General features: G+C 28.1%; 1 protein-coding gene and 1 pseudogene across 2 annotated transcripts; one reads left to right on the forward strand and one right to left on the reverse strand.

Moving 5' to 3' along the window:
* The first annotated feature begins 1026 nt into the window (after positions 1–1026).
* Positions 1027–2062, forward strand: LOC107628036 (Dof-type zinc finger DNA-binding family protein). Its single transcript, XM_016330840.3, has one exon. The coding sequence runs from the start codon at positions 1082–1084 to the stop codon at positions 2060–2062; it is 981 nt and encodes a 326-aa protein (XP_016186326.1). The 5' UTR covers positions 1027–1081.
* Positions 2063–9828: 7766 nt separating this feature from the next.
* On the reverse strand, positions 9829–11530 carry LOC107626337 (E3 ubiquitin-protein ligase PUB23 pseudogene; annotated as a pseudogene). Its single transcript, XR_015905022.1, has one exon. The product of XR_015905022.1 is annotated as an E3 ubiquitin-protein ligase PUB23 pseudogene (transcript).
* Positions 11531–25018: the final 13488 nt, after the last annotated feature.

Below are 25018 nucleotides of genomic sequence, written 5' to 3' on the forward strand. Positions count from 1 at the left end.
TGCTGCACTGCTGCTACTTATTCTTATTCTTATTCTTATTCTTTTCTCAGTCATATATTTGTGGTGTGCTGTCTGGTGTTGAAAGAAACCTAAGATCTTTTTACCGAGGTAGTTGCTTCCTCAATCACCCTCATATCCACCAATTCCAACATGCCACGTGTGATAAACACCGACACTGTCCATCAGCCTACGGGGCATGACATGCACATTATACCAGGCTGACATACCCCATGCATCTTCATGTGCATCACTTCATATTCATTTCCAATGTCAATTTTTTTTTTTTTCACATAACAAGCACCATGATTTTATATTCCATAGATGAGATAGATAGATAGATACTTTCTTATAAATATAACATTATTATTGTTCCAAATTTCTATACACCTTTAATAAGAATGAGTCATTTAATTTGAAACGATTATGTTACATGTACACTAAAATCAGTTATCAGTATAAAATATATATGGTAATACAAATATACATTAAAAATAAATTAAATCACACATGTATTTATATACAAATAGATTAATAACTGATTTTATGTACAAATAACATTTTTTATTTTAAAAATGTAATGAAGTATTTCTCTTAATATGAATATTTCTATTTCTCTAAAATTTGAACGGAGGTTAATAAGAAGGGAATGAGTGTGCCTACTACTTCATGAGCCTAATGTTAATATTATACTCCAATATTATTTGAAGAATTTAATTTGTTAACCTATGCTGAAATATATCATCTTTGTCTATTTAACTATATAACAACCTTATATGAAGTTAAACATCTTAGTTATTTTTTTGTGAATGTGTAAAATGTAGCATTACTATTCTTTAATAATAACATTTATGTGATCTCATGTGCATTCAAAAACAAACTCAATTAACCCCTACATTCATGTGCATTGGGAGCTTAACCTTCATTCATACTACATATATATCTCAATACTTTTTAGCACTTCATTTTCTCTTGAAATTTCCCTCACTCTCTCTCCCTCTCTTTCTTACACACACAAACACACAAAAAGTAAGGGAGAAAAAGGGAATTTTGATGAGGCAGATGCAGGTAGAAGGTAGTGTCAATGGAGAGTGTGTGGAAGCCTAATGTTGAGATATCCCCAAATTGCCCTCGGTGTGGTTCCTCCAACACAAAGTTTTGCTACTACAACAACTACAGCTTAACTCAACCAAGGTACTTTTGCAAGGGCTGTAGAAGGTACTGGACAAAAGGTGGGTCCCTCCGGAACGTTCCGGTCGGCGGCGGCTGCCGGAAGAATAGAAGAGGTAATAAAACCCTAAGACAATCCCTTGAAGGCCTTAATTTCAAGAATTCATCATCATCACCATCACATGATCATACCTCAAATAACCCTAACCCTAACCCTATTATTGGCCATCATCATTCTAATAGATCCTCATCACCAGTGATAGCTGATGGACCAAACATTGACCTTGCCCTAGTTTATGCAAATTTCCTCAATCAAAAGCCAAATTCAGGAGATGGGGTGGTTGAGAACAATAACAATAATCAAGATCATCATCATCATCAATTATTGCAACCAGTTTTTGATGATCCTTCTCTAGAAGATGGTCCAAGTAGTACTAATTTTCCTCCTCATCAAGAGTTTGGTCTTAATGGATGTATAAATCTTCCTGAGCTACCCAAATTTGTTGGTGAGGGAAATAACCATCAAATGTACTTAAAAGAGTTCAACTCTTCTATGGAGATTCATCATCAAAGGGATAATAATAATAATAACAATGATGGACCAATTGAGCATTGTAGTATCAATACTTTTGAGTTGCCACCATTACCGGGTGATGAAGAAGCCTCACATCATCATCATCATCATCAACATTTGATGTGGTCAAATGATAACAATCCTGAGATGATAATGGTGAACCATGATGCCTTTCATGATCAAGTAGCCACACATCATCATCATCATCCACCACTTTTTGGGAGTGAAGCTCATCATGATGCTGACTTGTTAATTGGTAATTGGAGCCCCTTTGATTTGCCATCATCAAATGATGCTTCTTCATTTTCTAGGCATCGGTGATGATAGGAAAAAAAATTAAAAGTATGATTATTTCTTCATTGTTGCCTTTGTTTAATTTTCTTTGTCATTTATATGTAGTTATGTATAGAGAATGGATTATTACTATTACTAATAATTCCAAGTTGTAAACAAATATACATACAGTCTTTAATTTGAGCTATAATAATAATAATGCTACATAGTAACACTAAATTAAAATATTATACATTATTAATTTCTCTCCCATGTTTAGCTGCAATCCTTGACTTCAAAGAGTTGTAGCTAGTACTAAAGTGGTAGTGGTTTAATTTTTTCTATATATATATATATATAATTATTATCTTTTTTGAGAAAAGGACAAATAAATCCCTAACCTTTTGCCTTACGGACATTTTCATCCCTGACTATTGAAAAATACTTTTAAGTCCATGACCTTCACAAAACTTGGACAGATCAGTTCCTGACGGAGGCATTTGGACGGATCAGTCCCTGGTGGAAACATTTAGACGGAGGGACTGATCCGTCCAAATTTTGTGAAGGTCAAGAATTTAAAAGTATTTTTTAATGGTCAGAGACAAAAATGTCTGCGGGACAAAAGGTAAGGGACCTATTTGTCTTTTCTTTTTTTTGTTGAGAAAGAAATACATCATAATTTATAGGGATATAGTTCCATTAGATAATAATGCCAGCTACAATTTTCAAGTATCTCCAATTCCCATCCTCTAGATGATGTGGCAACTAATAATTTTGATTAATATAATATAGTAACGTATATCCATTTTTTCCCTAAGGTTTAGATAATTATATGAGTTATTTTTATTTCTAAAGGTATGTGGTATATATACTAATATCTTATGATATTTAAGCCATATGACATTATTATTTATCTCTCTTCTGAAAAAGACTAATATATAGCCATAATAAATTAGGAAGTGTCAGTATGAATGATCTATCTAATTCGTAGAGTTGAAGAACAATATAATTTAATATAAACATTAATATGTTATTATAATTAAACAAATTAGAGAAAACTTATTTCTTTTGCATTATGAATAGATTATATACTTCGTTTTGCACTCAGATTCATGTATATTATGGAGATTTTTTTTCTGATCTATATTATTAGGTATACTAAAGATTCTATTCACTATTCAATATAATCAATTCTCGAATTTAAATACACTTGTTGCAAGATATATATGATAATCACTAGATCAAAATCTTGCATGCAATTTTTGTTTTTTCTAAGATCAAATGAGTTGAATCAACTATACAAGTATATTCCAATTGGGCCCTTTTCTTGAACCTTTGAAACATTACCTACTTTCATATCATATCATGGACCCATCATCACACTTAGTTTTTTATTTTAAATAATTAATTATGGATTTAGTATATATAAATAATATTTTGTTGAATTATTATTACCAGAAGCCTTAGCTTTTTGACAAGTATAAGGGTCAGAATACTAATTAAATTATGCTCACAATTAACCGGTGACTCTCATCATCAATCAATTAATAACTCTATGCAAGTTGATACTGCTGGTCTCTCCTTTTTGTATATATCATTAATATTATTTTATTATTCGGTCAAAAAAATATAACTATTCAAATATATATACCTGTCATGTTCATGTTACATATTTGACCTTCAACGCTTAATGAACTGTTAATTATTCATGAATCATGAACCACACACACTTCATATTCATAGCGAGTTGGCCTCTTAGGCAACCGCTAAAGTTTTTTTTTTCTTAAATAAATATATATAGTTTTTGGTGGGTGTAGAAATATTCAAAGTTTGAAAGTATAATTAGAGGGAAATAAAAAAAAATGGAGATTTGAACATAAAACAGTGTGCAACACATGATCCCAGAAAAATTAGCCCATGATCCAAGAAAATGGCCCCCACGATCGATTTCGAGTTCATGCAAATTAATGTATAATTTAAAATACATTGGATTTGTTGTCTATAAAATACCATCCTTAATTAATAAGATTAGCTACAGTAATGAGTGTGGTTACGAGTAGAGATTATTTCTTTTAGTTAAAAAAAATACAATGTATTTTTTTTATGTATTTAGTAAAAATTTTCATTTTTTTAATCTAATTTTGTTCTTTATTAGAGAAATTCTCTTATATTTATGGTTACTGTTTGAGATAAAATATCAAGTATTCATATAAAAATATAAAATAATTTTGTCTTTGTATTTATAATCAAATTTTATAAATATATAATTATATTATATTTATATTTATATTTAAAACATGAATAGTGTTAAAACAGATTATGGATAATAATTTTTACTGTTCATCGTAAAAACCTAATTATTTGTTATTAAAAATTTTAATTATTCTATTATAAAAAATTGGTTATTTTGTGATTATAATTATTTTATTAAAAAATATGTAAAAATATTAATATACATAAACATATTATAACTAATTGTGTACTTAATTTCTAGTATTCAATTGTAGTATTTCTATGTGTGTGTATAAGATTGGCTATTATTTATCTGACTAATAAAATGAGATTGGTTAATATAAGTTTCTTTGACCAAAAAGAGAATCCAATGAATTTCCGATGCTAATTAATAATTTATTTAAATAATATCATATTATTGCGTTCGCTTATATTAATATTAGAAACGATATTTTTATATAAAAAATATATATATTAACTCCTTCAAAAGTTTAAATAATTTTCCCTATATTTTAATAAATGTGACACTAGTCTTGTGTTTCCGTGGGCGGTGGGTGTGTACATATAAATATAAATATATATAACATTAGAAAATTAATTAGTCTAAAATGACAAAATAAAAAAAGAAGTATAATATATTACATAACTCCATGAGGAATCACCAATAATTTATCCTTCAAGAAAATCATATATCTAATATTCAAGATTGATATGAAGGTGCGTATTTCATGAAGTGATGGCGTAAAATATTGTGGTGGGCGGCAAAACTTAGAGGGATGAAGCTAAGCCAAGGGGTAACATTACCATGTGCAATGCTCCAATAATCAGCTTTGCTTTTCTTATACATAAACATTTTTATAACTTGTATATCATTATTCGTTTACAAGAATTTTTGTCATTCATCCTGGACCCGCACGGGTTCATGATTCCTCGTTTAATTTGCTCCTCTCTTCATGCCACTAATTTTTCTTTGTTACGGTTAGAAAAAAAGATTAAATTAAAAAAATGATTTGTACATTATTGAATGTATTCAAGTTGTCTAGAATGATATAATATAAAAGAGTATTTATAGGTATTAAGAGAATCATAATAATAAAGACGCAATTTCCTATAACAAATATTCAGATATACTAAATAATACTAATTGATCCTAATTATATTCTAATATCCCCTCAAACTGAAGTGACAACTTGAGTTTGAAACTTATTTAAAACAACGAAATAAAGAAAAAAAAACTGCGTAAACTGATAAAACGGGTGTAGATGGAACTGCCAGAAGGAAGCGCAGATAGAACCGCCGCTTGTCTGAAGGAAGCGCAGACGGAACTGCCGCTTGTCTGAAGGAAACACAGACGGAATTGCTACAAGGAAACATAGACGAAACGCAGACGGAACTGCCACAAGAGATCACAAACGGAACTGCCACGAGAGAACGCAGACAGAACTGCCACGAGAGAACGCAGACGGAACTGCCACGACAGAACGCAGACGGAACTGACAGAACGCAGACGGAACTGCCGAAAGAGAGCGAAAACTATATGATTTCTTCCTGAGAATAGGTAAACAGGATGACAATTGTGTTTGATCAAGACAGAGAAAATAGGCTAGTCGATAACGTGAAAAAGCATCAAAGGAGTGACAAAAGAAAAAGAAGACATAAAAAAAATACAAAAACTACGGTGATTTCACCACAAAGAAAACAACCTATCCTTTTCAAGGAGGATACCATGGCTCTGATACCATGTTAAAAACAGGAGACTAAACTGGAAAAATGATTTGTGTATTATTGAATGTATTCAAGTTGTCTATTCAAATTATCTAGAATGATACAATATAAAAATGTATTTATAGGTATTAAGAGAATCATAATAATAAAAATGTAATCTCCTATAACAAATATTCACTAAATAATACTAATTGATCCTAATTATATTCTAACAGTTACTACTTACATCAATGTAACCTAGTCATGATATCATTTTCTTTTTTTAATTTAAACTTAAAAGAAGAATCACATTGCACATAAATAATAATATTTTTAACATTTGTATAAATTTTTTTATAAATTTTCTTTATTGTTTTCAAGAAAAAATACAAGTTTAACTACTAACGTGTGTTATATTATGTTGAACCAAAAAATTGATTTATCTTTAAGGTACAATTTTAGTTGAATATTTGTAATATGAAAAGAAAAATGGATTGGTCTGCTTTTAAATAAACCAAACCGCTCCTTATAAAACAAAATCATTTTTTTTTTTAAATTAAACTACAACATGACAATGTATCCGTCATTGTTGAACTTGCATCTTCACGTAAAAATGACTATAACCATGTCAATGTGAATTTCTAGTTTTCTACGATGGAATTTTTCTAGCTTATAATATGCATTATATTTTATAATCTCTCTATTTCAATTTTAAAACAAAATAATGAAAACTTCAATTTCAGTCCCAAATATTGACATACATATATACTTTATCATTCTTAACAGCATTGAGTAAATAATATTGTTCTATGATAACATGTGAACGAGATTAATTAGTTCTAACAAATCCTATAACACATGAATAAATAAAATAATAATCTACCTTCTGTTTACTACCACCACACACCATGGCCTAAGTACAATCTAATAGTATGCATTAAGGAACAAATAGTTTGAATGAGTTCACAACTTCAGATACGTATTAATTAGTGAGAAAATGTCTTGTGTTACGGTTTATTATGGTTTATTGAAAGTGTCATGAAATTACTATTTTCAAAAGTTAATAAGAAAAAGTAATATAAATTGTTATATTTTTTAATTTTTTTTAAATAAGAGTTTTTTTAGATTTGATTGATTTTTATATAGGACTTTTTTTTTGTCTTATGCAAAGGCGAAACTACATACATAAAAAGGGGGTAATGGCTCCCCCTAATTTTAATTTTTTACATGTAAATTATATATAAATTTTAGTTTAGTCCCCTTTAAAATTTTATTTTAGTCTTATTTTATTGTATAAATATTTTTGGCCCCCTCTAATATTTCACCTAGCTCCACTTATGTTATTTTTTTTTTATTTTTAAGGTTCACCAAGAATCGACATAGAATGAATCAAGAATTGGTATAGAGCTCTAATACTATGTCATAAAATTATTTTTTCTAAAAATTTAAATAGACAAGAAGAGACAACGTATATCTCCGATAGAAATTATATATATCTATATATAGCTTGGTCTATGAGTTAGGTTAGTTATGCTGCATGCAATGGAATGATTCATCATTTTGTGGAATTGCAAAATCACACAGTATAATTTTACTAAGGAATCAAACAATATTGCCAACTCCATGAAAGTTTCTATAGTAGAATAAATCTTTTCAATCTTCATATATAGCTGAATTAGTCTATAGTGTGTATCATAACTTATAATTAGTAATCATTCCTAATAATAATAATAATGACTCCTTCTATCAAAGGAAAGGAATAAATTAGTTAAAGCGACTGCTCCATAATTACTTGTTAGGTTAATTGATTAATTCTAAACAAACAAACAAAAATAATTATAGCACTCAAATAAGTCGTCTATCTATTTTAATTTAATTTACATGACACTTGCATATATTGCATGCTCATCATTGTTTCATTTGCATGCGCATGGGTCAAATTCATCATGCAAATTTGAATGGTGACTTCAAAGTAATTTTTAAATAATAATAATAATAATAATAATAATAATAATAATAATAATAGTAATAATAATAATATAATAATACTTCAATTTAGATTACAATTTCACTAATAAAGAATAATTATTTAAAAAATAGCAATAGATCAGTATATATATATTTAATATCCAATAATTTAATTGGGAGAGTTGATGCAGTACAGAACAAGGTAATTACTTGGTCCAAAAGGGTAGGTGAATTATTAATGATTAGGGTTCTTATTGTAATAATCAATAATCTGCCTTGTAATACTAAAGGACGATCAAAAGTGACTGATTCATCAGAATTACAAGAAATTGTAAAGAGAAACCCACCGCAATTAAAGCTAATAAATGTTGTTTAATGTTCTAATAATACATTTTTTCCTTAGTGATTGAATTGGAGCCATGAAGTTGGACCAGTCCTACATTATTATCGAAGCAATTAAAATGAATAATATATTATTTATATTTTTTTTTCAAAGGTTAACGTTGATAGAGAAAAACACATAAAATAATTATATCTTTAATATATATAATTGGTATTGAAATTTTTGTGACTTAAAAATTTAGAATTTAATTTTTATTAAACTAAAAAAAATCTTCAACTTCAAATTTTGATAGAAAATTTAAAGATAAAAGCTTTAGGATTATAGAGAGATAAACATTCATATGTTTTTTTTATTCGTTTAAATTTTTTAAAGAAGTAATTTTATGAAATTAGTATCAAGATTTCTATGACCGAAAAATTTAGAGTTTAATTTTTATTAAACCTAAAAAAAATATTTTAGTATATTACAAAAAAGAAAATTAAACAAATTCAAAAGAGATTCTTAGTTAAAGAAACATGTAAAGATATAATTATTTATAAAATTTTTTCTATCAATTTATACTTAAGTAATTTTATATCAAGATTTAAACATTCACATGTTTTTTTTTTAAATAAATATATATAAATATTCACATATTTTTTTCTATCCGTTTAAATTTTTTAAGAGAATTAGTTTCATGATATTAATATTAGAATTTCTATAACCGATAAATTTAAAGTTTAATTCTTGTTAAACTTAAAAAAACAAAATTTCAATATAACACACCCAAAAAAAGAGAGAAAAAAAAAAGAAAGTCTAAGTAAAATATTCAAACAAATTTAAAAAAATATTTACTTAAAAAATGTGGAAAAATATAACCATTTATATGATTCTTTCTATCTTTAAACTTAATAAGTAGTTTCATGTCAATGATAAACAAGCAAATAATTAAATAATACAAACATATATATATACAAAAATAAATAAGCTAATCAAATCTAAACACACTTTAATTTGTTGAAGAATAAAACTCTTCCAAAACAGATCTAGACACGAAGCCATCAAAATTAAACCCACAAGACAAGCATGAAATTATATATATAATTTAATCGAAATAGTTTTTACCCCTTGATTATGATCAAAAGCTTTGAAGATGCTTTGTTATTCTTATCATGATTCATGAAGTTTCCTAAATTGTATGTCTTATGTTGTCCGTGAAATAAAGTTTTCAACTTGTATAATAATAATAACAATAACCATCTTGCTCTTTTTGCCTTTTTTTTTTTTAATGAACACATCAACAATAAATCTTAAGTTTACTTCAATTAATTCGTTAATTGAAAACTTCTTCACCAGACTTAGCTTCTCAAATTGAATTTCCCTCTAAATTAAACTAAAAAACAAACACGAAAGTATCATTATAATTTATATCAAGGTTTAATCCTCCCATACTTATATTATAATCCTTGTTTTTTCAAGTAGTAAGACATGAAATTAAGCTAACATATTATAACTTCATTATTTTTCCATTCTAAAAGGCTAAGAAAATTAAAGAAGTAATAAAAACCATAAATAAACAAAATGAAAATGATAAAACCTTTGGTGTCACTATTTCCATGTATTATTGTATGTGTATTCAATACATAATAAATTCAAGTATGTTTCCTAACCTATAAGATATGAGCAAAAGTTGCTTCATGCCCATACCTATTAACTTTATTTCCAATTTTTTTTTTCTTTTTCAAATAACAATATCTGTACAAATAAAAAACATAAAGAGTGGACAAAGAAAAAAAAAAACTAAAATTAAAATTGATAATGAAGGTAGGTCAAAAATAAACTCTCAATCTTTTTCTTTTCTTTTTTTTTCACACTTTAATAGTTGAATCTAATTTGTAGGGTAAGCTGAAAGAAAATTGGTAGGTAAACAAGGAGAATTCCTCCATGTCTTAGAATGAAGCTTGAGAATTTCCCTTGCTTTCTCCTTAGCCTTGTTTCCACTATCAACTTGAAGAACCAAACAAAGTTTAGCAACAACACCAATTAGCAACATTTCTTGAACAACACTTTGTGTTGCTGAGTACCTTGCAATTGAGAGCAAAATCTTCACAGCCCTATCATTCACCATTGTTGAAACCCTAAGAATCTTCTTCGAAACGACGGCCACGCCGGCGGCGTGGCCGAGAAGCTCAGCTCTTCCATCAGCAGTTTGGCATAGAAGATCCAAAACCACCATCATCATTTCACATGGCTTCTTCTCTTTGCAATCGAGAAGAAGCTCAATTAGGACATGGATCGCCCCGGATTCGACCGCTTTGATCCGGTTTCTTCCCCATGGACAAATCTCAATTAGGGTTTGTAGTGTTTCCTTTGAAGCTTTTTGTGAGATTTGATCCTTTAGAACTTGAACCAATTCCACAAACAACTCATTTCTAAGATTCACTAGCTGATTAGGGTTTGCAACTTGGGACATGGATTTCAACAAGAAAACTGCATAAGCCCTTGATTCATAGATTCCTCTTTGCAAGACCCTTGTCAAGGAATCAACAAAGATTCCATCTTTGAACCCTAATAAGGTCTTCAAACCATTTTCTGACAAATGAAGATTGTGTAGTATGCTCAAAGCTTCATCCGAAACACCCGATTTCGTGTCGAAACCTTCATCTCCATCAGAACTAACCTCAATTGAATCATAACTATGATTCATCACAATTATTGAAGCTAAGAACTCAACAGCTCCAGCTGATTCAATGCATCTCCGGTTCGATTCGCTCTCGGCCGCCATCGATTTAAGACTCATAAGGCACTGAGAAAGCAATGAAGAATCTTGATGATTAGAAGAAGCATCTTTGATGAGCTTTGATACCTGTTCTTTATTGACCGGAGGCTTTGGTGTTGGAATTCTTTCAACTCCATGAGAAGCATTCAAGGTGCACCATGCTTGAATCAATCTCCTAAGAGTGTGATTAGGAGTTAGGTCTAAAATCTCAAGGGTTTGCTTGGTCACCGGGCATGTCTTGTTCTTCAATAACCACTTCTCAATGCTCTCTCTATCATAGGTGATTCCTGTGGATACAATCACCGGATCCTTCATGATCTCCAATGAAATTGGACAAACAAAAAATGGTGGAACATCAATTCCATGATCCATGTATGTGTGATGAATAATTGAATGTGATCAATGAATAATGAAGCTAGCTAGCTATATAGTAGAGGTTGATAGATGAAGAAGAAGAAGTAGAAGCAGCAATTTTGGACTTTGAATTTTGATTTGTTTCTTGTTGTTTGATGAGATTATCGAGGAGTGTTGTCTTGGTATTTATATAATATGCAAAAGAAGAAAAAATATTCGGTGTTCAAATTGTTTGGTATGTTAGACAAAGTCAATACACGCAAAAAATAAAAAGTTATGTGGTGGTGGCACCTTCCATTTTATTAATTAAGACTTTTCAAAAATCATATATATATGGATTATGGGGCGAACGGCTCAAGAATAATAATGACCCAACTTTATTAATTACGAAAATATTTGGTAACAAAAAAAAATCAGCAAAATATAGATATAATTTGTCTTATTTAGCATTCATTAATTATTGCGACAATTAATTAATGCTAAATAAGGCAACCGTTTTTTTTGTCTACCTATCTATTAATTATTACTCATATATATATAGTCACCAATATGCTTTTATTTGAATGAAAAAAAATACAATTTCAATTTTTAATATTAGAAGTTTAATTTATTTTATGCTATAATTAGGAATTATTTAAAGAAGTGTCATGTTGATGAAGTAGTAAACTTATATATTATGTGTTAGTTAAAGTGGTAGTAAATTAATTTTGACATTAAGAAAAATATGTGAGTTCAACTTTGTTTTTATAGAAATAGTATATACCGCTAGAAAAATATTTTAATGATTTAAATGAATTATTTGTCAAAAAATACATACTTTTAGAATTTAATGATGAACAATGTGAAAATTTTTAATACCTATTTCTAAAGTAGATTCAAATCAACATTTTCTTTTAAAAAAAAAATTCAAACAGCTGGAAAAAGTGAAATGAATTAATAGCACATGCAAGTAGGGTTAATAATCAAAGAAAGACTTGGATATTATTACCCCCCCCCCTTTGACTTTTTGTTGAGTCTATAGTTTTTTTTTTTTCTCTCTCTTCCAACTCATGCAAGTATATATAGTATTATTAAATTATTAAATCTTAAACGTTGGGGTTTGACTGCAATATCGGGGCCGACATTTTATTTTGAGAGAAAAAAAAAATGTGGATGCAATACAAAGGAAAGTAGCAAAAGTGGAATTCTCAATTTTGTGTTGACAATTGAGATATTCATTTGAAGAATATCACTTTCTCTTTTTTTCAATTTGTCTTATTATTTATGTGTTGTATGCTTATTCGCAAATGTTGCATCAATTAACTTCACTCATTGCTTACTTACTTGTCACCATACTTTGACCAAATCACCTTTATTTTTATTTTATTTTTTTATTTATTTTCTTTATTGATATATATATATATATATATAGTTTTAAACTATTAGTTTTTATTATTAATAAATATGCGAATTTCAGTTTTATCCGTGATACACATATTATTAGGCAAGTATAATTTTATCACATTTTTCTGAGATTTTTTTTTTTTTATTTTGGTAACTTCATTTTCACTTGACTTTGGCTAATAATCTTCCTTATTCCACATGAAACAGCATGTGCAATTGGGCAATGAATAAATTAATTAATTAATTAATAAAGTGAAAAAGATTTTATATAAGTATAGACAAGAAAACTAATTGGTTTTTTTTTTTTTCCTCTAGATTCGTTGAAAAATAACCCAAATCAAATCTAATAAAGTTCTAAACCACTGCGCCGAAACGATCACAAATAAACATTGGTATTGACCATAAATGTAAATTCAGTTGGCTTAATAAATAGGTTAACTTTTTATAATTAAATAACCCATTATAGAACTTAATTAAGTATGCTTTAATTTTATCATTTGAATTATACTTTTATATAATGAAATGAACTCATCACTACATTAGACATAGAAAAATGTTACGGTGAATACCAAATATTCACCGTATATTTATGTATAAATATAAGTATTATTTAATTTATTTTTATTATATATTTAAATTTTAATATATATTTTATATCAATGACTAAATTAGTGATTGATTTTTTATATACATATAATATAATTATTCTACATATAATAAGAGTTTAATTAAAGAATTAGTTGTTTTTAATTAATATCAACTAATAATTTTTACGTTACTTTTTTATTTTAATTTACATTTTAAATTTTAAATCTAAAATTAATTCCTAAATTCTAAATCTTCTAAAAAATGAAAATATAAAAGGAGTAATTTTACATTGAAAAATGATTAAAGTTGACTAATTAAAAATTAATTTTTTATATTTATTGATAAGCTGGATTTATAATTTTCAGTTTTTTTTTTTTTAATAGCTCGCCTTATACATCAATTGATCTGATTCAGATCGAAAATATGGTTGACGAGAGGATTATCATTCCTTAAAAATACAAAAACAAATGTTAATTAATAATTATTAAACTTCCTTTCATTCTAACTAGTTCACATTAATAGATGATGATAAGAAGAGTGTGTGTGTATATATATATATATATATATGTATGTATGTACGTACGTACGTGTACTTATCTTATTTTTTCTTTTAAGAAATCAAAGAGAGAAATAATTATAATATAATTAAGCTTTAAATTATGATAATGAGATGATGAACAAGTAGCTGGAATCTGACTCGCAAAATTGATTAGACTTTTGGTAGTTATGGTTTTGATTTGATAAGATATATACGTGAGTGGTGCTGATGTGTCCGCGTATGGAATCTTATACCAGTTGTATTTTATTTTTTTATTTTTGTATTTTAAATTTTTAATATAGAAATAACGAAATAAATAACATAAGCATGTCTTATATCTTCTTTTATTTTATTTTTTTTAAAGAAAAAAATTTTTCCACTATGTTACGTATATACGTACATAATTAATAAATACAACAAGCAATCTCAAGAAGAAGGTCAACTCATCAACTCTATACGAAATTTATTATATGATGATTATCTATCTGAGTTATTAGAAAATAACCAATTCAGTTATTAATTGGTTCGTTTAATTTCCGTTTAAAGCATTAGATATAAAAAAGTACCTTCCATATTTGAGAGTATTTATTTGACAACTTTTTTTCTTCATAAACGAGGATGTCAGTTACCTTACTCATACGATAATACTACGTCTACATCAAAATTAATTTTTAAAATTAATTATTAACATAAAATATATATTTAAATATAAATACATATTAAAAATAAAATAAATCACACGTACATATATTTATATATAAATATTATTAATAATTGATTTTATTAATTAATTTTAATGTATAAATAACATTTTTATTATAGATAATAGATGTATCCATTTTTTCTTGACAAATATAGAAAAATTTATAGTACTAACATTAATTTCAATTATATGATAAATATGATAAAATAAATTTATATTATTATTATTATTATTATTATTATTATCTATAAAAAAGTTTATTAAAACTTTTATTTTTTCAAATATTATTATTATTATCTATGAAAATGATATTTTATATATATATATATATTAAGATCAAGGATCAAACATTAATATTATATATAAAATTAGTGGGTCAAGTTAAGACAAAGAACAAATTAACCAGCATGCATGAGACAATCATCAAAACTAGCTATAGCTAGAAAGATAAAGCTAAGAACAAAGTTTAATTTAAGGGATTAACATGAACAAAACAAAATTGAGAAAATTAAATAAAGAAGTAATCATAGAAACTATCTCTATAAAGATAAAGACAAAGAAAAAGGCAAATTGAGGTTATTATTTTACTTTTTATATTTTAAAAGAAGAAAAAGAAAGAAATATGAAAAAATAGTATAATTTGGTGATGGAGGTGATGATGAAAAACAGAAAATTTGTCGGCCATGGAAGTGAATCACATGGTGACTTAGATTGAGTCAATGTTGTATTGAATGTGAGAGCACTAATTAAGTAACGTTATATAAATGCCAAATGCTATTACAACAAGAAAGGTCAAACCCTCAAAGCCGCCACCAAAGTCCAAAACCAACGTGAACTACCCTGCACCTTTAATTATTCCATCTATTTGGAGCAAATATTTTTCCCAATTATTATTATTATTATTATTATTATTATTATTATTATTATTATTATTATTATTATTATTATCCGCATCTATGATGCACAGACACTGATACTGACACGGGACACGACACGATACGGGATACGCCGACACGCAAATTTTAAAATCTTGCATGACACGGGGACACGCATACATATAAAATATAAAGTATTTTTTAGATAAATTGTAATGATATTTTGATATTTTATTGATATTAAAATATAAATTAAAATTTTTAATTATTTTTGATGTCTTGTTTTAATTATATCAAGCATTTAAAATATTTTTTTGTTTTAATAAATAATAATATATCTAAATTTATTTTAAGAATATATGTTAAGAATAAGATTGGATATGCTAACACGTGATGGTATTTATGTGTGTCTAGGTATGTCCGGAGAATAATTTTTTATTTTTTATTAAGACACGATTGGACACAGTAGCGCGTGTCGGTGAGTGTCGTGTCCGAAATGTGTCCGACACGCGGACACGACAAATCAATGAAGTGTCCGTGCTTCATAGATCCGCATAATATGAGTTTTTTTTTTCGGACTCTCTATATTCCTCATCTAAAAATAAAGAGATAAATCAATATATGAGGCAAAATAAAAACACCAAAAGAAAAAAATACAATTTATTGTACTACTTTTATATTTTAATGAGATTATTTAATTTCTAGTTCAATATTAACATACACGTTTATCTTCCACCTTTATATATTGAGTTAGATCTAAAAAATATTCAATTTCTTGTATATTAAAAAAAAGTGGTGAATATTCAATTTTAAATAGCATCATTTCGTTCGTTCGCTGCGTTGCGTTGCATTATATATTATATTATAGGAAAAGTATAGATAAACAATAAAAATATTAAACAATGTAAACAATAGATATATCGGATGTTCATTTTACTAGTGTACGGATGGTTATTTTAATATTAAAATTTAGAGGTTAATTTGGAGGTGTAATGTGTTTTTATTTGATTGGTAATTGTTCATATTGTTCAATAAAGTCATTGTCCCCCTAGCATTCCCCTATATTATATTAAGGACGATTTCCAGTTGTAACACAACGTGCGATGATGACTTCACAGATTCATGATTTTCGTCTGGGTGCTTATATTTTGAAAAATCGTACGTATTTTCCAAAAATAAAATATGAATTAAAGGATAAACGATATTTTCAATATGATAACTGAAAAAAAATTGTTGTATCAATTATATTACTTCCAATAGTCATTTCTAGGGATTGGCCACAGATATTTTGTATACCAAGAGAAAAGACATTTTATAATTGGAAAAGTATAGGTAACCAACAAGATTTTTGAACAATGTGTAAACAATGTGAATTAATAGGGTTAAAAGAGTAAATTTAATTAGTAGCATTAAATTAGAGTGTAATGTATTTTCATTTGATTGGTGATTGTTCATGTTGTTCAAAATTTTCATTGTTCCCCTAGCACTCCCCTTTATAATTTTATTTAAATATTACCAAGGGATGGATTTCATTAACCAATAATTAAAAGATCCAAATTTTAATTTTTAAAATATATAATACTTTTATTTCATATATTTAATTACAAAAATGCTTCATAGTTGACGGAAATAACGACAAATTTTTTAAGGTGCGGAAATTAAGATTTGTGGTGATTTTTAAAAACTGTTGATATAATCGTTGCTATGTCAATATATTGCATCAGTTTATTTTACAGTGATTTATAATCGTTGTAATATATATATTCAAAATCAACAATAAAATCAATCACTACAAATTTATATATATTTATACATATAATTATACATATTAAACTTGCTTAAGGGTCTAGAATAAGATGAATCAAATCTACCTCTACGAAAGAATCTTTCACTCTTGCCTCTTCTAAGGTATATAGATTCCATGCTCCTTCGTGGATTTCAATTGAGTATTGATGAGTTGATTGAAGAGGGACTATGACAGCTATGGTTGATGGAACCTGCTAGAGCTCTAATACAATGACAAAATTTTGATGTGAGCATAATACATTATTGACGGTGTATTACAATCAATGTTAAATGCACTTGAATGATACAGGAAACTATATAGGCCAAGCACAATTTTATTATAACAGAAATTCCCAAAATAACAAAATTTGAAACTAGAAACACAATTGTCCAAGTTATCATGTCTTTCTTCAAGCTCCTATACGTTACAACACACTACTTTCTATTACACAAAATAATCAAACTTGTAATAAACAAATAATAACAGTTGCTTTTTTTTTTTATTTGATATAGTATTCTTCAGTCTAGTAAATTAAGAATTAATCTGTTGCATATCTGAATTTTATTATTTAAGATTTTGTTGTTAATTAACCAATAAATTATTATATATATAAGTTATAATTTAAATTTCTAACACTTGTTTAAACTGATGAATGAATTAACTATTCGACTAATTCAAGTTAATTTATTAAACTTGCTTAGTTTAAATTAATATAGTAAAAAATTCTGAGGTGCCAAATACGCTATATTTCTATATGTGATGGTTGATTGATTACTAATTTTTTGTATACATATAGTATAACTAATTAAATTATTATAAAATATTTTTTCGGTCTACTTGAATTAATACCACCATTTAAGAGAGAAAAAAAAAACTTGGGTCAATATCACATTTGATAACACACATTGAATAAAAATAATAACAGTAGACTAATACATAGGCACGCTTTGTAAGATTACATCCCCAAGTTATAGATGAAATAAACTGAAATTCAAATTTATTTAGACAAATTTAAAAGAGCCTTTTGTATAAAAAAATATATTAAAAATATAATTAATTTTTTTAGTGGACTAATGGATTACTGTATCACTAAACGAGATTTAAACCCAACACTTATTTAAACAGACAAATTAGTTAACCATTCGATCAACTTAAATTAGTTAAAAATATAATTATTTATATATCTCTTTTTATCAACTTAATTTTTTGGATAAGTGATTATGAAATCACTTTCCCATATTTAACAACAACAATTATCCCTTATGTAACACAACGCAATCAATCAGAAACGCAAATTAATAACGTTAATCTCAGTGAAGAATGTGCTTGATTACGGCATTGTTTATTGAAATTGTTGGACTAAAATTAAAGTGCATCGTCATCCATATTCACATTATATTATTTATATTATTGACACTACACATTAGCGTTCACATTACTGCATTCCGTATGAGAATTAAATTACATTAATTTTGATATACTTATTGACTTTTATTTTTCTCTTTGCACACATGTATCTTTTTATATTTGTTAAGAGATGATATAATTATTCATGTACTATTTTTTATTAATTTAAAATTTTAGGATAAGTAATATTACGATATAAAATCAGAACTTAAATTCTAAAAAAAATTAATATAAAATAAATAAAAATATTATACAAAAATATATCAAATTATTGTGTAAAGAAATGTATTAAAAATGTAATTATTCATCTTTTTTTATCAACTTAATTTTTAAAAAAAATGACATCATAACAATATCAATAGAAGTATTAAATAATAGTAGTAAATAATAATATTGCATAAAAATATAATTGTTATTAATTAATTATGTATTTAAATTGTTTTTTAATTAACAAAACAGTTCATTGTTAAAAAAATTCTAATATCAAAATAGTGTTTGCTATGAAAAGTGTAACACACTATAATTAAATATTCAAATTAATATCATAATGTAAATCAAGAAATTTACATATCTATGGACTACGGCAATATAATAACCCCACATTACACATTAGGGTTTTACCAGGTCAATCGTCTTCCTAATAAAGTCAACGTTAAATAAATCCACGTGCCAAATTAACATTCATTTGGGGATTGATCAATTGGTTGACTTAGATTTAAATGTCAACGTTGCAACTTGTGTGCAAGACATGTGGGTAATTTAGGGTCAAAAAAACAAGGGGTGCATTTCTAATTAATTGTTGTTTTTCATATTTTCCATACTTGTTATTGAACTTTTTAGTATGTACATAGGACAATAAGGGAATAGAAATATGGTATTTATTAGGAGAATTATATTTGTTAAAATAAAATTTTTGGTCAGTTTGATCTTTGAGTTTAAAGAGTATTTGAACAAAATAAACTTACGAGTTTGCTTATCAAATAGGTTGTGACTTTTAATCAAGGTTCGAAAAACCGAACCGGTTATCGAACCGCTCTAATCATTAGTTCAATGGTTTATTAGTCTAATCGGTTTAACTGTAGTCCAACCAAAAAAATCGTTTTTAAATAAAATAATAAATAAATTATAAATATACATTTTAAAATATAATTATAGTCTAATATAAATCTTAAAATATCTTCTACCATATGATCTTATCAAAATACAAATTCAATTTTTTTTAAAACACTCTTAAAACATGTTTCCGAACACTTTTGTCATCATCATTTTCAACTTTACACTCATCACTCAGTTAAACAATTCACAACCCTAATCCTCTATGATTTCTTTTGGAAAAATAAAATTCCGTTCAAGAAGAAAACCATAGTGGTAAGTAATTGAAAATATTTGTCAGACTTAGCACCAAGACATAAAACAAGTATACATATAGGACAGTACCAAACAATCCAATTCTCAATTCCATGAATCATAAACAAAAGGGTGTCTAAAATATCCACATAATCAATCAAATTCAACATTAAAAATATCAAAAATTAAATTTTGCAATTGAAAAAAATGAAGTAAAGATAGAATTTTATACTCACAAATTCCCCTTAATCTTGAACCATGTCTCAGCACAACCCAATTCAATTGGAATATCAAACTCAGAACTATCACTTTCCAAACCCATGTGACAAATTCTACAATTCCTCTCCACTTTGTGATTAGTATTACTAATAATATTATTAATAATATTAAGGGTTAAGTACTGAAATCGTCCCTAAAGTCTGGAGCGAAAATCAAAATCGTCCCCGACCTTTTTTTGTTATTAAAATCATCCCCAACATTACAAAACGTTATAAAATCGTCCTTTTGTCCATAAACAATATTTTTTAGACAATTTTACCCTTAAACAAAAATTAAAAAAAAAATTCATCTTCATCTTCTCCAGGCCAAATCCAGGAAAATGTCCCATCTCTATATGAGCCACGTAATGATTTGCATAGGATAAAAAGAAAGGGGCACCCTTTCTAAAGCATTAACAAACTGAAATCCAGTTAGATTAAATCATGTATTGTCATCCTTCACTTCGAAGAAAGCTGCCTCCCTATCAGCATCTCCATGGATATTAAGAATTCCCCCATCTCTTGGTATCTTGATCTTTTGTTGTAATGGTTCATCTTCTCTTAACGCAGATCCAATTTCATAAACAATTTCATCTAAATGCAGATCTTTTTTCTCTTCATTTCTCATTCACAACAACAACCTTTCATCTTCTTCTTCTCATAACAACCCTTCTTTATATCTTCTTTTTTCTTCATCTTTTTCTGCAGTGTCCACACAAATCTTCAACAATAATAATACCAACTATTTTTTTTTAATTTCAAAAAAATCAAACAAAATCAACAATAACAATACATCCAGATTCAAAACTCCATCACAACAACACCACTAACTATTTTTTTTTAATTCCAAAAAAATCAAACAAAGCTAAAACAAAATCAACAACAACAATGTATTCCAATTCAAAAATCCATCAACAACATTACATTTAAATTCAAGACAAAAAATTCAAAAATTCAATCTTTCAAACTCAACAGAGAACGCAGAAAAGAGAAAAGAGAGAACAGAAAAAAAAGAGAGAACATGAATCCCAGAGATTCCAGATTTGAAGAACAAGTCTTCCCAGAGGTTCCAGATCTACATGCCACATGAACTCCAAATCCTCTCTATCCCGAGAAACCTTCTTCAAGAAAAGAACATGAACAAAACCCTCGATCTCTCTCACTGAACAACGATCATGAAGGAAAGCATTCGCTAGTCCTCGCCAGAACCTCCACCATGACGACAGAAAGCCTCCCCTCCCTCCCTTCGCCAGAAGCTCCGCACAGTAGTGATTGGCGCCGATGACTCAACACCGGCTGTTGCTCTGCCTTATTCCCTTCTTCTTTCTTCTTTCTCTCTGTTTCTCTTTTCTTTTGTTCTGCGTCTTTTTTTTTTCTGTTTTAGGTGGAAGGGTGGGGGTAAGGGGTGGGGAGGGGTGGGATGGGGTGGGGGTAGGTGGGGTGGTTTATTTTTTTAAATATTTTTTATTTTTATTTAAGGGTAAAATTGTCCCAAAAATGTTGTTTATGGATAAAAGGACGATTTTATAACGTTTTGTAACATTGGGGATGATTTTAATAACAAAAAAAGATCGGAGACGATTTTGATTTTCACCCCAAACTTTAGGGACGATTTCAGTACTTAACCCTAATATTAACATTGTCAACTAATTAGTGGATATTGGAACTTTAAACTCTCTTTGACTACAAGCTGTTACATGACCCAAATAACAAATTAACCAATTTAATTAATACACAACTTCAAACACAACAAGTAATCTGCTTCATACACTCCTCAAAAGTGGTCCCGAATCATTTGCAATAACAGTGAATTATGCTTCATAAATAACTCAAATTGTCAAAATCAGAAACATGAACTATTTAGAATCTACAGAGTCATACCAATTTCAAGAAATACATAATTGACACAAATTATCAAGCATGGAAAAACTAAGTTCTCAAAGAAAAATTTAAATTGAAAACAAAAATACAGCACAACAGTCAACAGCAGCAAAGAAGCCACATAACAGTACAGCACATCACAATAGTAGTGAACAGAGCTAATCAATAATCCATTAATCATTCACTAATCCATATAATTGCTGAACAAAAAATAAAACAAAAAGAAGAACAAGCACTAGCAGTGAGTAGAGAAGCCATTGCCTTCTTCGATCTGAGCAATCTGGGCAGAGTATGAGAGAAAGTGGTTAAGCACGATGGACGATGGCGACTAGGCAACAAGCACGACGATGGACAGCAGCAGAAGCGCAGATGAGCAGAGGTAGACCAGACGACGAACGCTAAGCTCGACGAAGAAGCTGCGATTGGAGTGAATAGGGGTTGGAGAGCTCAAGAACGACCACGGCGCGACGGACGGCGACACTGTCTCCCTCCTTGCCGCGGCGGTGGAGGCTACTGTAAGTTAGGGTTTCTTTTTGGGAGAAGAGAGCTTCGTTTGAGAGAGTGAAAGTTCAGAGGAGTTGGAGAGCTCAAGAACGACGACGGCAGTGTCTCCCTCCTTGTGGCGGCGGAGGCTACTGCTAGTCTGCTAGGGTTTTTGTTTTGGGGGAAGAGAGCTGCTTGAGAGAGTGAGAGTTGAGAGGAGGCACTGAACGTCTGAAGGCTTCCCATTTTTTCTTTTTATCCAAAACGCGAAACGACACCGTTTTAGGAAAACTTGCCAGCTCCCGGTTCGGTCCAATCGGCCGGTTCTCAATTAGTTCAGCAGTTTTTAAACGGTTTTGTAACTGACGGTTTCATAGGTTAAACCAAATCGTAAAAACATTCGGTTTGCGATTAAACTGATCAGACCGGCCGGTCCGGTTTTTAGAACATTGCTTTTAATTTTCTCCTTTTTTTTTATTCTATTCTTATGAAATTCGATTTTTTTGAGAAAACAAAACTGTTGGTTAGGTTTGTTGAGATTTGATAAACTATTAATAACTTTTTTTTATATAAAGAATTGAAAAGAAGGCTTGTTCAAATATGAATCGCATAATATATGAGTTTAATTTTGATGTGCTAAAATTGTAAAATATTTTATATATTCGTGTAATTATATTTATTTTTTCTAAATGACCATTCACGCAATTAATAAAAATAGTAGTTATTTTTTATGATGTGATATCAGTACATTAAAATTAAATTTATTTAAAAATGAAAAATAAAAAGAGAAACACGTAATTGCACCAAATATTGAAACAAATATATAAACCCGATGAATAATTCACTAGTTATTACTATGAAAGTTCCAAAAAGTTGGTTTTCTTTCAAACATGAATATATCAAATTGAACATCATATTATATTTTATATATTTTTTGTTATCCATTTTGATTATTCTTTTGCTTAATAATTCAAGCTATGTTTTTGTCAAAATCATAATTTTGAGTTTACCATTTCTGTGTGCATGGTTGTTCCAGAAAACAAGTGCATTGCATATATATAATTAATATATAGCATTTAAAAATATTGGGTGCTTATAATTTTGGAGAATAGATACATGATGAAATTTTGGAACTTTCAAAAATGGTGGTTAAGAAATAGTAATTAAATAGTAGAATACTTCTTAGTTGAAGTGACAGTGTTTGAACTTCGAATGAAGCCAGCGGTCTCCGAAGAGGTCAACGGATTCAAAGTCCTTTAGAAATAAATAAAAAAATAAAATAGATTATACATAATCTATGTTCAAGTCTAAAAGAAACTTTTATATACGAGAGTAGTGTTTTTGTGATTTCATAATAGAGCCCAGTAGCTAATGAGTAATAGCTCAAATGACATAGATTCTTTATACTCAATTAAAAAATTATGGGTTCGAGTCTTCTATCTTTTCAAATTTTTGCCAATGAATAATAGCTCAAATGACATAGTTTTCCCATATTCAATTAAGAGGTTGCGGGTTCGAGTTTCCTATCTTTGGTAAAAAAAAAAAAAATTAAAAAAAGTAAAAAAATTAAAAAAAATAGAGCCTAGCATAATAATGATTTTCTCTTTAGGGTGGGTATTCATGATAAATAGCAATGTTGTATTGATATGTTAAGTGGATATTTATTTATTTAAAAAAAAAATTAAAAGTAATTTTTTATTTATTGTGTAAATTATTTAAGCGAATTAATAAACTAACACTAAATCCTCGTTGGATGGAGTTCAATTATAGTGCCAATAAATTATGGATTGGATCACAAGTCCATTTGATTTTTTGGTCATGAATAGCATGATGCAATAAAAATAGTAAGCCCAACAAGATGAGCCCAAGAATAAATTAATGGAAAATGTGAATGCATCAAACGGCCAGGCCCAATAAAGGACAAAATCTCTACAACTGTATTCAACTCAAAAAGAAAGTTGAGAGATTAAAAAAAAAAAACACAAAAAAAAAAGTTCCTATAGAAAAGAACAAACTTCGGTGGCATAATATTGGGGGTATAAGGCAAATTAATCATTTTGGAAATTTAATCTAGTTGCAACTGCACCAAAATAATGAAAGTCAAAGACAACGTGATTAATTTTCAGCTTCAAATTAAAAGAATAATATTTTATAAGAGATTAATTAATTCTTTTTTTTTTTAAGTATAGGTTATATAGGTTATTGTTAAATACTTAAATGGCAGATGTAGCTTTTATATTCATGAATGTTGACCCCAAGAGAATCATTGAACGTTGACCGTTGATCTAACAAATAATGTTGCACCATACATCTTTGTGTTGATCCGCTAACATGTCATTTTCATATTTGCCTTGCTAAATTTGAAAGAGAACAGAAAGAATAATCTTAAAAAATAGA

Source organism: Arachis ipaensis, chromosome B2 (assembly GCF_059453495.1).
Source record: "Arachis ipaensis isolate K30076 ecotype BB chromosome B2, ASM5945349v1, whole genome shotgun sequence".
NCBI lineage: Eukaryota > Viridiplantae > Streptophyta > Magnoliopsida > Fabales > Fabaceae > Arachis > Arachis ipaensis.